Source organism: Varanus komodoensis, unplaced genomic scaffold (genome assembly GCF_004798865.1).
Source record: "Varanus komodoensis strain SLA01 unplaced genomic scaffold, ASM479886v1 scaffold8, whole genome shotgun sequence".
NCBI lineage: Eukaryota > Metazoa > Chordata > Lepidosauria > Squamata > Varanidae > Varanus > Varanus komodoensis.
Genome location: NW_025336481.1, coordinates 991,284 through 1,004,527, shown reverse-complemented (window position 1 = coordinate 1,004,527; position 13,244 = coordinate 991,284). Strand labels below are relative to the sequence as shown.

General features: G+C 61.9%; 2 protein-coding genes across 3 annotated transcripts in view; one reads left to right on the top strand and one right to left on the bottom strand.

Annotated features, from left to right (window-relative positions):
- Positions 1-4,680, top strand: part of ASXL1 (ASXL transcriptional regulator 1) — a 34,080-nt gene extending 29,400 nt beyond the window's left edge. For both annotated transcript variants that reach the window (XM_044454903.1, XM_044454902.1), the window contains one exon: positions 229-4,680. In XM_044454903.1, the coding sequence (XP_044310838.1) occupies positions 229-3,060 (2,832 nt within the window). In that variant the 3' untranslated portion in view covers positions 3,061-4,680. The remainder of the gene's footprint in view (positions 1-228) is intronic.
- A 1,021-nt stretch (positions 4,681-5,701) lies between these two features.
- Positions 5,702-13,244, bottom strand: part of NOL4L (nucleolar protein 4 like) — a 109,822-nt gene continuing 102,279 nt past the window's right edge. The window contains exons 12-14 of the mRNA XM_044455115.1: positions 12,077-12,199; positions 11,386-11,587; positions 5,702-9,876 (exon numbers count right to left, since the gene is read on the bottom strand). Coding sequence (XP_044311050.1) covers positions 9,659-9,876; positions 11,386-11,587; positions 12,077-12,199 — 543 coding nt within the window. The 3' untranslated portion in view covers positions 5,702-9,658. The remainder of the gene's footprint in view (positions 9,877-11,385; positions 11,588-12,076; positions 12,200-13,244) is intronic.

Here is a 13,244-nt window from a genome sequence, read left to right as displayed (position 1 = left end):
AGGGCGGGCGTGCGGAAAAGCTGGTGCCGTTCCATCCTGGCCCTGCTGCTCTCTCGCCCTCTGTGCACGCGGTCATTTTGGAACACCGGCGGGGCCTCTTTGGCAGGCGTGGGTCAGCCACGGAGGGACGGGAGTGCTGGGCGAGGGGGCCCGGGGGCTGCAGCGCCCTCCTTCTGCAGGCGCCCCCGGAATACTGAGCGCGACGTTTCCTGTCTGCTTCCTTTCCAGATTCAGCTTTCCCGCATCAAACCCCCCTGGGTGGTTAAAGGTCAGCCAGCCTACCAGATATGTCCTCGGATTATCCCCCGCGCAGAGCCCTCCCGCCAGGACGGAGCTGAGGCCGCAGCCCCTGCTGACTTTGAGGCCCGTGCTCTGCAAGGCCGGGTCCAGCGAGAGGCTGCTGCTCCTGCCGCCCCCATTGGAGGCGGGGGCGGGCCGGGAGGAGGCGGACGGTGCACAGACAAAGGCGGCGGCGGCGGCGGCAGGATCCAGCAGCCCGGCAGCCGCCCCAAGTGCTGGCGATCGAAGAGAACTCGCGGCAAGTGCGTGCCTCGTGTACAGCGAGCACAGCTACTGCCGCCTCCCCACCTAGGAGAGGAGGCGGGCCTCAAAGCGCCGGCCAGAGCGGGCCTGCCCGCCTGTGCGAGGGGGGCCGAGGGCGGGGCTGCCTGCGAGCGGGCACCCGGCCGTGTGCCCGCGGCAGCCGGAGGGGCCGCCCAGCTTGCGGAGTCCTGGGGGGGCAGCTGCCCGGGTGGCGCGAGGGCCACGCCGCCCCTGGACGGCACTGCCGCGGGGACGCCGGCGGGCGATGCCAGCCACCTCCCGGCTGACCTCAGTCAGGGACTGTCCCCCTGGGCCGCCTCCCGGGGGGACCACGATCAGGAGGCAGCAAGGGAGCCCCCCTCTCGCGGCCCGCCTATCCGGGCCTTGCTGGAGCGGTCCCCAGTGGCCCTGCTTGGCGGCACAGGTAGTGCAGAGATGTGTGACGGCGTCCTCCTCAATGGCGGTGGCGCGGCCGGGCAGGGCACCTCCGGCGGCGCCCGCTGCAGCCCTGAGCCACTGCGGGAGAGTGGCGGGGGCGACCCGCTGGCTGGCTCCGGCCCCGGCTCCGCGCAGCACAGTAGAACGGTTGGGATGGACGGGTCCGCCCCGCTGTCGCATGCGGCTCCACAGCAGCTGGCGGAGCACCGGCAGGGGAAAACCGCGCCCAGTGAGCTGTACGGCAGTCGCGAGGACGCAGCTGCGCCGCCAAAGCCGGCTCCGCTGTCCGACGGCCCCGGTGCCTCGTGTGGCAGATTCGCCCCCCACCGCCTCCCCCCGTGGGAAGTGGTGCTGCGGATAAGAACAGAGACGGCCAGCCCGCTGGCAGAGGAGCGGCCCAGCTCTGGGCCCGGCCCCTTCAGTGATGAGGAAACCCGGAGCGTGCTTAGTGAGACAACGGAGACGGCATCTGACTTAGAAGCTGAGTCCACGGACGAGAATGTGGAGCTGGCCCAGGAGAACCACAGAGCCGCAAAGAAAGGGGCTGCTCCTCCCAGGGGCTCCGTGGCGCAGTATAATGGGATCAAGTCGGAGAGTCCTGGAAACGCTGGCGCGCTCGCCTTCTGGAAGGACTTGCCTTCAGAGGCAGGGGACGCCGGCCTCTGTCAGCCCCAACGGCAGGGACCCCAGACCACCTGTGAGCCTGCTCTCCCCGCCGAGCCAGGAAGCCCGGAAAGGCCCGTGCCGAGCGCCCCCAAGCCCTTGTCTGTAGAAGCAAGCAGCCCTCTCGTGATGCAGCTGCTCAAGGGGAACCTGCCTCTGGAAGCAGCTCTTCCAGGGTCTCTCGGCAGCACCAAGGCGGCGACTGGAGCCTCCCTGCCTGACTGGCCCTCTGCCCAGGGCCCTTTGCCAGCGGGGAGCAAGGGCGGTGGCCTCTTGCCAAAGGCCCCCCACGAGGCGATGGGGGTGTGTGGCCCAGTCAGGAACGGGTACCACGTGCCGCAGTCTTTGAGGGACTCTTCCCAGAGGCAGCGCACCGCTGACCCAGCCCTCCTGCCTGTGGAGGGGCTGGAGAAAGGGCCGGAATGTCCTGAGAGTGGTCCCACGCCCAGCGCTCTGGATCAAGCAGCGAGTGCGTCCCAGAAGCCAGATGCGCCTGGCTGGAGAGCAGGAGCGGCCCCTTCCTGCGGTCGCCACGACCAGAAGGAGCCTTCTCCTGTGGCTGCTGCGGAACCCATCACCCCCGAGGGCCCGGACAAGAAGCCCGGCGCGCTCACAGGGCGCACGGTGTCTGCCGGCCCGAGCCCGCTGGGTGGAGAGCCCGTTCCTAAGAGCCACGGGGCGTGCGGGAAAAAGGTCTTTGGCTCTGGTTTCACTGCTCGTGCACAGCGCGCCGGTGCCCTGGAGCCCTTCCCCATCGTGGGCATGCTGTCGCACAGCAGGCCAGCAGCCCCGCCCCCCCGGAGCGCCCCGCCTGGCGCCTGCGTGCCGCCTGCCAGGGAAGAGTGGCCCCCGAAGCAGCGCGGCCTGGCCGGGGGCGGCACCGGAGCCGAGAGCAAGCCTCTCCTGGCTGCTGCAAGCCCAGCCAAGAGGCGCGTGGAGAAGGGGACGGATGCCTCGCCCAGTCCCGCCGAGCTGGTGGGGCACCTGCCCAGCGTCCCCCTGGTGAGGGACTTCCCCTTCTTCAAGCTGCCACGGGAGCCCGGAAGGGGGTTCGCCCAGCCGCTGGAGCCGTCCTCCATCCCGTCGCAGCTCAACATCAAGCAGGCCTTCTATGGGAAGCTGTCGAAGCTGCAGCTGAATTCGGCCGGCCTGAACTACTCCTCCAGCACGCCCGTGTTCCCCCGAAGCCTTGCGGGAAGCATGATGCCGCTGGGCCACAAGGTGAACTTCGCCGCGTCCCGTGGCGTCTCTCTCTCCGCACAGATGTTTGCCGACGGCAGCAGCATGGAGGAGATCTCTCTGCAGTGCTCCTGCAGCCTGAAAGCCATGATCATGTGCAAGGGCTGCGGGGCGTTCTGCCACGACGACTGCATCGGCCCCTCCAAGCTCTGCGTGCTGTGCCTTGTGGTGAGATGATGAGCTACTGCCCCGAGGGGACGAGCTGTAAATTTAGTGTGTCTGTTTGGAGAACGAGGATCCTGGAACCTGTACACAAAATATAATTCCGGTCATAATAGAGGCAGTGTTAACACAGTATGTTTTGGTTTTCCTGCTAGAGTTGGCAATTGGTCACAGGGGCGGTCCGGTTTCGGAGCGTTTGTCCCTTGTAGGAACTGCTGCACATTTGGCCTGCTTCAATGCCCCCCCAGGCACCGGGGGTTGTGCCCCATCATCCCCTGCGGGGAGGGGACGCCTCCTTGGGAATGGGAGCAAGCCCCATCGTCTTGCAGGGCAGAGCGGCAGATGTCCCACTGGTTCGAGTGGAGCAGAGCTCTGTCCCCCGCTCTCCCTTCCGTCGCCCCTCCCGGACTTGTGGGAGGGGAATGCCGCTTTTGGGGCCCTCCGTGCGGGGGGAGAGCAGGACACGCGTGGTTGTGGGCTGCAGAGCAGGCTTGCAGGAGGTGGGCGGCCGCGTCTCAGCCGCCTGGCTCTGCAGCCGGGAGGGGGAGCCAGCAGCAGCAGCCGGGGGGTCGGGGCCGTCCGTCCGTCCGGCCGTGCGACGGGCTGGGCTGCACGCAGCTGCCTGCTTTCTGAGCAGTGTCATTTTTAAAAAAACTATATATAGAGATATATATAATTTTAAACTCTTTGTTCCTGGGTGTAAAAAGTGAAATGGTTGGCTCCTATACGTACCCTCTATGCATCTGTTCGATCATGTATTTATATGTTGTACACAGTACTGGCCAATTCTGTAAATTGATGTTATGTACATAAAGGATTTTTTTTTAATTCCTTTATTTTTCAGGCTGCAGCAGTATTGCATTAAAGTGGTGTTGATAACGAATTGCTATCCATAGTCAAAGCTGGTGTCTTCGGTCCTGCCCTGGGCGGGACTGGCCGCACCTCGCAGCTGCGACTGCCCGTTGTCCTGCCCAGGTGGGCTCGCTGCCTCGAGGGGAAGGGGCCCGTGCTCCGAAGGGGGGCCTTGCCCAGCTGCTCAGGCGTCGGCGCTTCGGATTTTGTCTTGCCCCCATCCCTGTCACTCTTCGCAGCAATCACCTGGATTCTAGTCCTACCTGGTGTGAGCAGGCAAGCCAGTGTTACACCTTTGGAAAGTGCCCATTCGCAGTTGGTTTTCCTAGCAAGAGTGGGGGAACCAGAATTTCCATTTTTATTCCAGTGAGTGAACAGTGAAGGTCTGTTAGCTTCCTCTCGCCCTTTCTTTCGCTCTTACCTACCTCTTTCCCTGAGCAGGCACCTCTCTTTCATTGTAGGCCTCCTCACTCGAGAGCTGTTTTGGGCTTCCCCTCCAAAGCAGTTTACTCTTAATCAGTGGCAGCTTTTAGCAGGAAACGTGGGAGAGTAGGGTGAAGTGAATTGCGGTATTAAAGGCAACTGAGCTGATGGTCTGAAACCTGCTTACCAAAGATGGGGGGCGCAGCCGGGCCCCCTTGCTCTGCATCCTCCAGGGCCACTATTGTGTACAGACTGATGCCGGTCTGGTTGGGAGGGGGGTGGGGAGTCCTCTCTGATGACCCCTGATGTTGTATGTCCCTTGTGGTATTGGAAAAAAATAAAACATTTTGAAAAGCTGTACCTGTACCTAAAATCTTCCTTTTGAAATGGCCTCAGTTCCATGTGACGTGGTGGGTGAAGAGCCGCGACCGAGGCTTCCGCAAGACCTGCCCCCTCGATGCTGTGGGTGGTCTTCCCCGGAAATAAAGGTGGATTAAAACGGCAGTAGGAGGCGCATCCTTTTGCCGGGTTTCTTCCGGCGCGTAACGGTCGCCTTTGCGGCCGCCCGGACTGTCTGCAGGAAACCCAGGCGGCCTGAACCGTGGTTTGCGCTGCATCTGGGCAGGCTGGCTGCCGCCACACTGGTTCCGCGGACCGGCTGTCCCAGACAGGTGGCCTCAAGCACTTGTGGTGCATGGTGGTTCCCGGCTTTGATGTGGATTATGGGATGCAGCCTGTGACAGCACCGGGAGCTTCCATGCTCCTTGGGCTGCCAGAGCTCCCACGATCATCTGAAGTTCCGTATGTTAAGCAGGACTCCCAACACGCTCGCCTCCCCAGGCTGAGGCGAGAGGACCCCTCCTTCCGCCAGCAGGGCCGGGCGACCACTCGACCCCTGCCCCGTCGGTCGCCACCTCGGAGCCCTTTGCCCCCCCCCCCCCCGCGCGCCACTTGGACCAGGAGAGGAGGGCCCAAGCGAGGAGCTGCTCATGGGAACGGCTCCTCTTGCGGAGGCCCCGCGCGTGGGGCACTGCTCTGGCTGCAGCGCAGGCCGGCTTGTCGGCCGCACTGGCTTGTTCTAGCCAGTTTCTCGTGTCTGGCAGGTTGACGCCGTAAATGAGACGGCTGTTTATGTAGATGGGGCTGCAGCTGCACCGGGGGGCTCTGCTCAGTCGGGCTGAAATGCAGGCACGAGCCTTCCCGGACTCGCTGGCCACGGTGGTCCAGAGCCTGGGCCCAGCGGCCTGCTCCAGAGGGGGCGTGCCAGGTGTGGCGGCCGTGGGCGCTGCAGCCAGGGTGGCTGGCTTGCCCCCTCCGTGGGCCTGTGGGGCCCCCTGGGAACCAGGGCAAAGAAGCCACTGCAGGTACGTGGAAGGTGTGAGATGCGTTGTTTGTTATACAGTGTTTATTAAGTAGATTCAGTCTTATAATATGATATACAGACTCAAAAAAATCCACATACTTATGAAATCAGTGCATTTAGCAAGTAATACCATGGATGGAAAGAACCGCTTGATTTAAACAGCTCGTTGGTCTTTCAGTGAATGGGACGAGGAGGTTGGCCTGTGCTACTCATTTCACAAACAGAACAGAATTAAGTTGCATCACGTAGAACAAACACACGTTCTAAGAATTAAAATATTAAGCCACATTTACTGGAAAAACCCACTGTATATAACACAAAAGTCTCTCCATAGCACACGGAGGAGGAAGTGCCCATCTGCTTAGAAGAGCCACAGGAAGTTGCATAGGTGCCTGTTGGGAAGGACGTCTTAGAAGCACTCGGCTGGTTTGAGCAGCGATGCATTACCTTCTCAAGCTGGTTTTAAGTGCCATTTGCTTTCTGTGTCGCATCTCTGGGAAAATGGGGGCGGCTTCGGAGTCTTCCCGCAGTGGGCTCCGGTCGGGCCGGTCCCTGCAGGGGCCAGTTCCTTGCCCTGCCCCTCTCCTCGGCCCTGCTGCCCAGCCTCTATCGCGCGTGTGCCTTGGCGGTTCGGGGGCAGAAGGCCGTGAATCATCCGTGATTCAAGTGGTGCGTGAGCTCCCAGCTCCCGTGTTTTCTCTTCCTATGAGAAAGCTGGATGGTGAGCTGGCCCCTGAAGGAAAAGAGGGGTGGCTTGCGTACATCCCGTTTTCCTTCCAGTACATCCCCGGAGCGGTTTGTGTGGCTTTTGTTTATCAGGATACAGGTGAGAGAGTCTTTGTGGCTTTACTAAGCAGATGAACAGGGGTGAGGTTTGCCTTCCTCGCCACAAACGGGTCTTGCAGAACACAGAGGGGGTGCTGGGAGTTCTGTACATGTAAACAGTACACTTTCACTGAGTCCAAAGTCAGGAGCAAAGTACAAAGGTTCACATTGGTCTTAGGTACATACAGGCGAAGAACTGAGCCGTACAGCTCTGGAACAACAACCAAACCAAGCTTTCTAAAGCACCACTAAATTATATAAAAATCAGACCATGGACAGGGATTGTAGTTGGTATTCTGGTGAAATCGCTAGGCTAACCTTGTAAAAAGTTTTACAAAAAATTAGAAATCAAATTTTTATTTAACCCTCTGAGTTCAAAGCAGCATTTCTCATAAATGGGACTGGTACTAAATGTCATAGCCATCTAAGAAAGGGAAATGGCTTGGGGGGGGGGGGCAGTCATTCCACTTGAAACCTTTGGCCACTGGCCAAAATGCTGCTATGGGGAATGCAAGATGGAGATTTCTTGCTCAGTCTTTTTTTTTATTATTATAAGAGAAGACCTGCTAACTCAAAAACATTTTCCTTTTGTTGGAGAATGGAGAAGCCAGTGGCTTCATGTCTGTAAGACTAGGCAAGCTGGCCTTTGGCAGAAAAACAGGTCTCTACTTACAGGGATCAGCAAAGACCGGAGATGTCCAAATGGCTTCTGTGATCCAAATATCCAGTCACAGAGGCGCTCCTTGCCAGAACCCCAACCTGGCCAGGTGCAGGCTGTGACCCCGGTGGGCTTGCCGGTGGCCTCGTTCGTCCCTTATCAGTCTCCAATGTTCTACCAGTGGTTTAAAAATCAAAAGCAGCAACTTACGCACATTAAGACAAGTTCCAAAGTGATCTAGTGAGGAGGACTCGAAACGTTACACAAAGGGACCGTTTACCTAAGCAGTCTGTTCTACTCTAAGCCTCTGGGTAACCAGCCCCCCTCTCATGGCTATGTGCTCCCGGTGGCACCCCCGGCTGACCCGAGGCGACACGCGAGGAATTGAACGTCGGGATTTTAAAGACAGCGATTGTCTCTGCCATTCTTTTAACGCTAAGATTTTCACAAAGGGGGTGTAGTAAGGGTTTTTCTACTAGGGCTGTTCTTGCCAGTGCCTCGCACAACAATAAATATTTACACAAATCAAAGTGGGAGAAGAGCAGCACACCCAGACTGTGGTCTGCTGGGGAGAAAATCAAGTGACAGTAAGGTTGAGAGGAGGACGGTCAGCCAAGGGGCTAGTCCCCGCCTCCCCGAAATCCGAGGGTCTCCCTCGGCATATCCAAAATTAAGAAACAAGGATGCGAACTAGGACCAGCAATTCTTGCGTGCAGCAAAGCCCTGCCCTGACGGGGAAACAACAGCCTGGCGATGAACAGCAGTGACTAAGAATTTCCTCATGAGAGGCTCTGCGGTAGTTTGTTCCTGAGAACACGTTTTGTGTAAGGTGTGGCTTCAAACTAACAGCCTGACCCGAGCCAGCATGGGTGAGTGCGGAAGGAAATTCTGCTCGAGCAAAACTTGCTTCCCGCTAAGTTGGTTTTGGAATGGAGTGCTAAATTTTCTCACCTTGTGGAACAAGGCGACTGAAAGCTAAACAGACGCTCAAGGGCAGGGAAACGAGAGCCCGGCGGCCTGTCCTTGGGAGGTTTCCAAGCGGGGGGTGGGGGGCACGCTTTTCCCTGGCGACGCTGGCGTGGCAGGGCGGCTCGGGAGCCATCGCCGCGGGCCGGTGGCGAGCGAGGTGGAGAGGCCTCGTCCAGCCCGTGGGCCGGGGCCGCCTCGCTCCCCCCACCGCGGAGAGTTGGGTGGCGGGGCTTCCCTGCCTGAGCTCCCTGTTCCTGATTTTAGCAGCACTGGAGAAATATTGCACGGAGCAAAAGCAAGTGCGTTACATGGGTCAGGCGGGGTGGGGAGCTGGAGGGGGGAACAAAGTGGCTCAGTCGCTTCCCGCGCTTGGTGCCGCGGCGCTCGGCCTGCTGAGCTGCAAGACGCCTCTTTTGGAGAAGCATCGCAGGATGGGCCCGCGGGGAGACAGGCGCTGCCCCCGTGGGCTCCGGCTCCGGCTGCGCTGCCCTTCCCTCTTCCACACGCTCCCCACCTGGGCAGTTCGTGCAGCTCCGTCTCCGGCACACCCTGCGGCGGGAGGGTGGCCCCTGCAGCGAGGGGCCGGCAAGGTGGATGGGGGCTCTCCCCCGGCCCCACAGCTGCTGCACCGGCAAGAGCAGATTCTGGGGGGGAACCGCAATGCAGAGTGAGGTAGAGTGTGGAGGAGGAAAGCCAGGCAGCGGGGGGCTCGCCGGAGGGCCTACAGGTTTTCCACGGAAGTGAAGGCAGCGAGTTCTTGTGCCGAGCAAGGCTGGGGCCTTGGCATGAGAGCCCAGAGGCGGCCCGAGACGGCTGCCAAGGGGCTGCTGGGCAGCAGAGTGAGCAGAGCGACAGAAGGGGGGCCCTGCAGCCGCCCAACCAGCCCGCAGGCTGCAGAGCCCACCTGGCTCATCCCCACCTCCAGCCGCCGGACGTGGAAGGGCGGGATGGAATGTGTGGCAGTGCAGTTCCTGACCGCTTCCTCCTCAGACAGACACAAAAAGTGGCAGATCTGTACAAAAGCAAGAATCCTTTCTCAGAACAAAAATAAATTAGGGTGGAGGGGAAGGGGTCTCGGGAAGGGAGGGTCCTTTTCTCAATAAATATGCTTTTCCTAGCACATGGAAGAGGCGGAGGGGTGGGAGGAGGGGGGCTTGAAGGGGCTGCCGGGCTCCACAGAGCGACTGCTGTGTCTGGAGCGCCTTCCCACCCTGGCCTCCCTGCTCCTCCTCCTCCTCCGCTCCTCCTCCTCCTCCTCCTCCAAACAACAGCCCTGCATCTCTCCAGGCGTGGTGGAGGCTCTGGCGCAGGTGGGCTGAAAGGCAGGTGCTGGGCCCAGGCTCCTCAGCTGAGAAAGAGCAGGTCTTTGAGGATCCCACCTTGGAGAAAGAGAGAACCTGGGCCAGGCCGGTGGTGGCTGGTAGGCAGAGGAACGGCCAGTCCTGAGCAGATCATCGAGGAGGGCCTCGCACGGGGTGGGCAGTGTCTCCGGGCACAGGGGGCCCCAGGCCGGGGGGGCGCAGTCAGTTCTGCTGCAAAATGAGGTTTTCCAGTTCGTCTGCAGAGCGGAGGAGGAAGGCGGCAGACTCCCGGTAGCCGGCGATCAGCTGCCGCACCGCGCTGATCTCTGTGGGGCTGAGCTGGGCGGCGGGCACCCCCCTGTTCGTGCTGTTGGCCGGGGTGGTGGCGGCGGCGGGGGTGGTGCTGGACACGCCGCTCTTCATGCTGAGGTCAGTGGGGCCTGCGGGCAAAGAGTGGGGTCAGAGCGGCAAGCGGTGCCTCTGGATCCCAGCCTGGGAGACTGCGGCCCCCACCCCGCCCCGAACGATGCCCCAGGTCACCTCGGGACCTGAGACCAAAGGCGGTGATGTCCAAGAGCCGGGAACAACAGGACTGTTTCAGCCAGTCGTGTGCCGGCGATTTCAGCGCAAGCAGCAGGCACCGCGGGCCAGGAGCGGGGGGGGGGGGCAGGGCTGGCAGGGTGGGCACAGAGGCTCTCCTTCCGCAGGAGGGGCCGGAGAGGAGGAGGCCGCTCCTGCCACGCTCCCTCGGCAGCACGGCTAATCCGGCAGGGAGCAGAGGCCGCAGCACAGACATGCCTCCCGCCCGGGGTCCGGGCGCGCCTGGCGTGGGCAGCTGGGGCTTGGCCTCTGCCGGAGAACCTCTTGCAGCACGGCCAGAGGGGCATGTGCGGAGCCGCCGCACGTGCCGCGCGATTGTCGAGGAGGCTGCGTCGTGTGGGCTCGGGCTGCTGCTCTGGAGGCCTCAGCGGGACCCCTCCCATGCCAGCTCGGCAGGTGGACGAGGGGGGAAGGCCAGCGGAAACACAGGGAGAAAGCAAGCAAGGTGGGCCCCCAAGGTGGCAGGTCCTGGCCCCGGGGCTCCTGCAAAGGAGGGCAAGCTCCTCCCACACACGGGGGGCACTGGAGGGCCAGCCACCTGCAGGGAGGGCACTGACCCCCTTCCCTTGCTCAAGGGACTGGGCTTCAGGAGCGGAGCTAAGGGGCCTTAGGAAGGGAAGGGAAGCCTTAATCCCGGAAAGGCATCTTCCAGAAAACACTCTCTCCCCGTGAGGACGAGCCGGGAGCCGGCGCTGAACGGGATTGCCTCCTCCCGGCCTGTGGGGCCTGCAGGATGACGTTTCTCCCTGCAAGTCTTGCCCGCTGGTCCATGGAGGCGGGAGACCCAGCCGGGCTAGAAGGCATCGTGCCAATGCAAGCGGTGCGGAAATGCTTGGAATCGGTATAGAAACACCCAAGTAAACGCCCTTTGTTGCCTGTGCGAATGCCAGGCAGGGTGCAGTGAAGCCGGCAAGAATTCCAGGTCAGAGCCGTTCTAACTCACAGCAGCAAGTACCAGGCGGCAGTGCTGGGCCGAGCAAAGGTGCGCACACCTGTCTGCCCGCAGCTCTGGCCGGCGGCTCCCGCATCCGTCCTGCCATCGCCCGCTTGGCGGTCTTTCCGGCACCACAGGGCTCTCTGGTTTCCCGGGGGAGCTTGAGAAGGGTGAGGGCGAGTGACAGAAGCAACGGACCAAATCGCGCCCTGACTTAAATAACCAGCAGGGACTTCCGTGATCCCCCAGTATCCCCCGAATTTGGTTTTCCTTATGGCGCCCCCCCCCCCGGGTCGCTTGAGGCGCCCATGAGAGAGGCAGCTGGAGCGGAGCCTGGCTGGGGGGGCCGGGCCACGCGCCCCCGCCCACGGGGCAGCCTGGCCCCGGAGCCCCCCGGGCGGCGATGGCCCCTCACCGTTGCTGTGGTTCCCGGTCTGGAGCGAGGAGGCGGGCTGCAGGCTGCCGGCCAGGTTCCCGTAGCTCCGGTAGCCGTAGCTGAGGCTCCCGTTGATGTAAACAGGATCTTGCGAGAAGGAGGAGGCTGGCAGTGAGTACGAGGCGTGCGTGACGGCGGCCGCATCCCGGGAGTGCGGCTTGTCCAGGGCGACCGGATCATCCTGCAGCGGGAAGGACGGAGAGGGCGGCCGTCAAGGCGAGGTGCGGCCTCATGTGGCGCGCCGGGCAGCGCGGCCCGAGGCGGACTGAGCCCCGGGGGGAAGGCGCCTTCCGCACACCGGTCCCCTGAATCGCAGGGGCCACTCTGCTACTGCGGGGGAGGAAGGCGGCCCCCTGCCCAGGGCCTCACAGCAAGCCCTCTTCTTAAAGCTGTGTCCCTCCCACCCGCTTGGCTCATCCCAGAATGGCAAAGCGGCCTGCCGCGGAAGGGAGATGCTCCGGCACTCCATTTTCTGCACGGACCATCAAAGAATTTAAATTGAATTGCATTAGTTGTAACCTCAGTTTAGGTTCTTTTTTCTCCTTTACCGGAAACTGCTGGAACAAGTTAGACCCTTTTTTGACGCCTCCACGGGAAGCACTAACGGAGGTTTTCCCCACATGCCACACTTGCCGCCGAGGGTTTTCTGCGGCCTGTGCAAACGGCCCACCTGCGACGTCTGGTAGATCTCCAGGCGCATCCTCTTGGCGGCTTTCCTCGTCTCGCTCTCGCAGGCGGCGGCCAGGATGTTCTCGGCCATGGCGGAGGTCAGGTGTGGGGGCGTGGGCCTGGCCTGCGGAGGCAGCGGGTCAGTGGGCAGCCCGGGCAGCGGGCCAAGGTGCAGAAGCGGGGCAGCGGGCAGGGGCAGGCAGGGCGCTCGGGGCACCCAGGCGACTGGAGGGGGAGGACCCCTGAGGGCACGGCAGGGGTCTCCCACAGGGGCAGGCCAGAGGCTGAGCCCCAGGAGGCGGAAGAGAGACCCGACACGTCCCCAGCGTGGCTAGGCTTGGGTGGCGCGGGGGCCAGACAGGCCCGGACCCTGCTAGCTGAACCTGGCGTGGCACAGCGGCCGGTGGGGCCGTGGACGATCCGTTCAGCATCCGGGTTCCAAGCCTTCCTGAGTGACAACCGGCACTGCGGCTTGTGCCCAGAAACAGCCCGGAAGCCACTGAGGACAAGCAGCATCCGCTGAGACCGTGCGCTCCAAGCACGGGCCCGGCCAAGACCACGAAGGGCGCCTCCTTCCCCACTTTCCCAAGGTGGCCTCACGCCTGCGGTTCCAGGGAAGGTGCTCCTGGTCATGCCCCCCGCCCCCCCAGGCTTCCCAGGAGGCGCATGAACTCCCTGGCCACCCGTCCCCTCTGCTGGCGAAATGCCAGCCAGTACAGAAGGAGGTTCCTTCTCCTGGGACCTAACAGCGTGGAGCCAACTGGGGAACTTTGGGCCAGCCACAGAGTCTCAGCCCAGCCTACCTCGCAGGGTTGTTGTGGGGATAAGAGTGAGAGCCGGAGGAGGAGAATGAGGTAAGCTGCTTTGAGGTAATAGGAAAATGTGGGATAGAAGTCTAATCAATAAATAAAATCAGAACGGCTCTCATGCTCCATGTCAAAAGCCACTGAGAGGGCCTGCCTGAAAGTCAGCTTGCAGGACGCTTGCTTGGCTCAGACACCTCACCCCTGACAAGGCCTGTGGGACGAAGGGCTTTGCCCTGCGGACGGGGTCCGTGCCAGACCCAGGCCAGGGTTGCACCCCGGCCCTGGAGGCACCTTGGGGCCAAAAGTGCACCGCCCCCTCGAGTGCAGGGACCTCACCTGCGGGGGAGGGAACCCGAGGAAAGG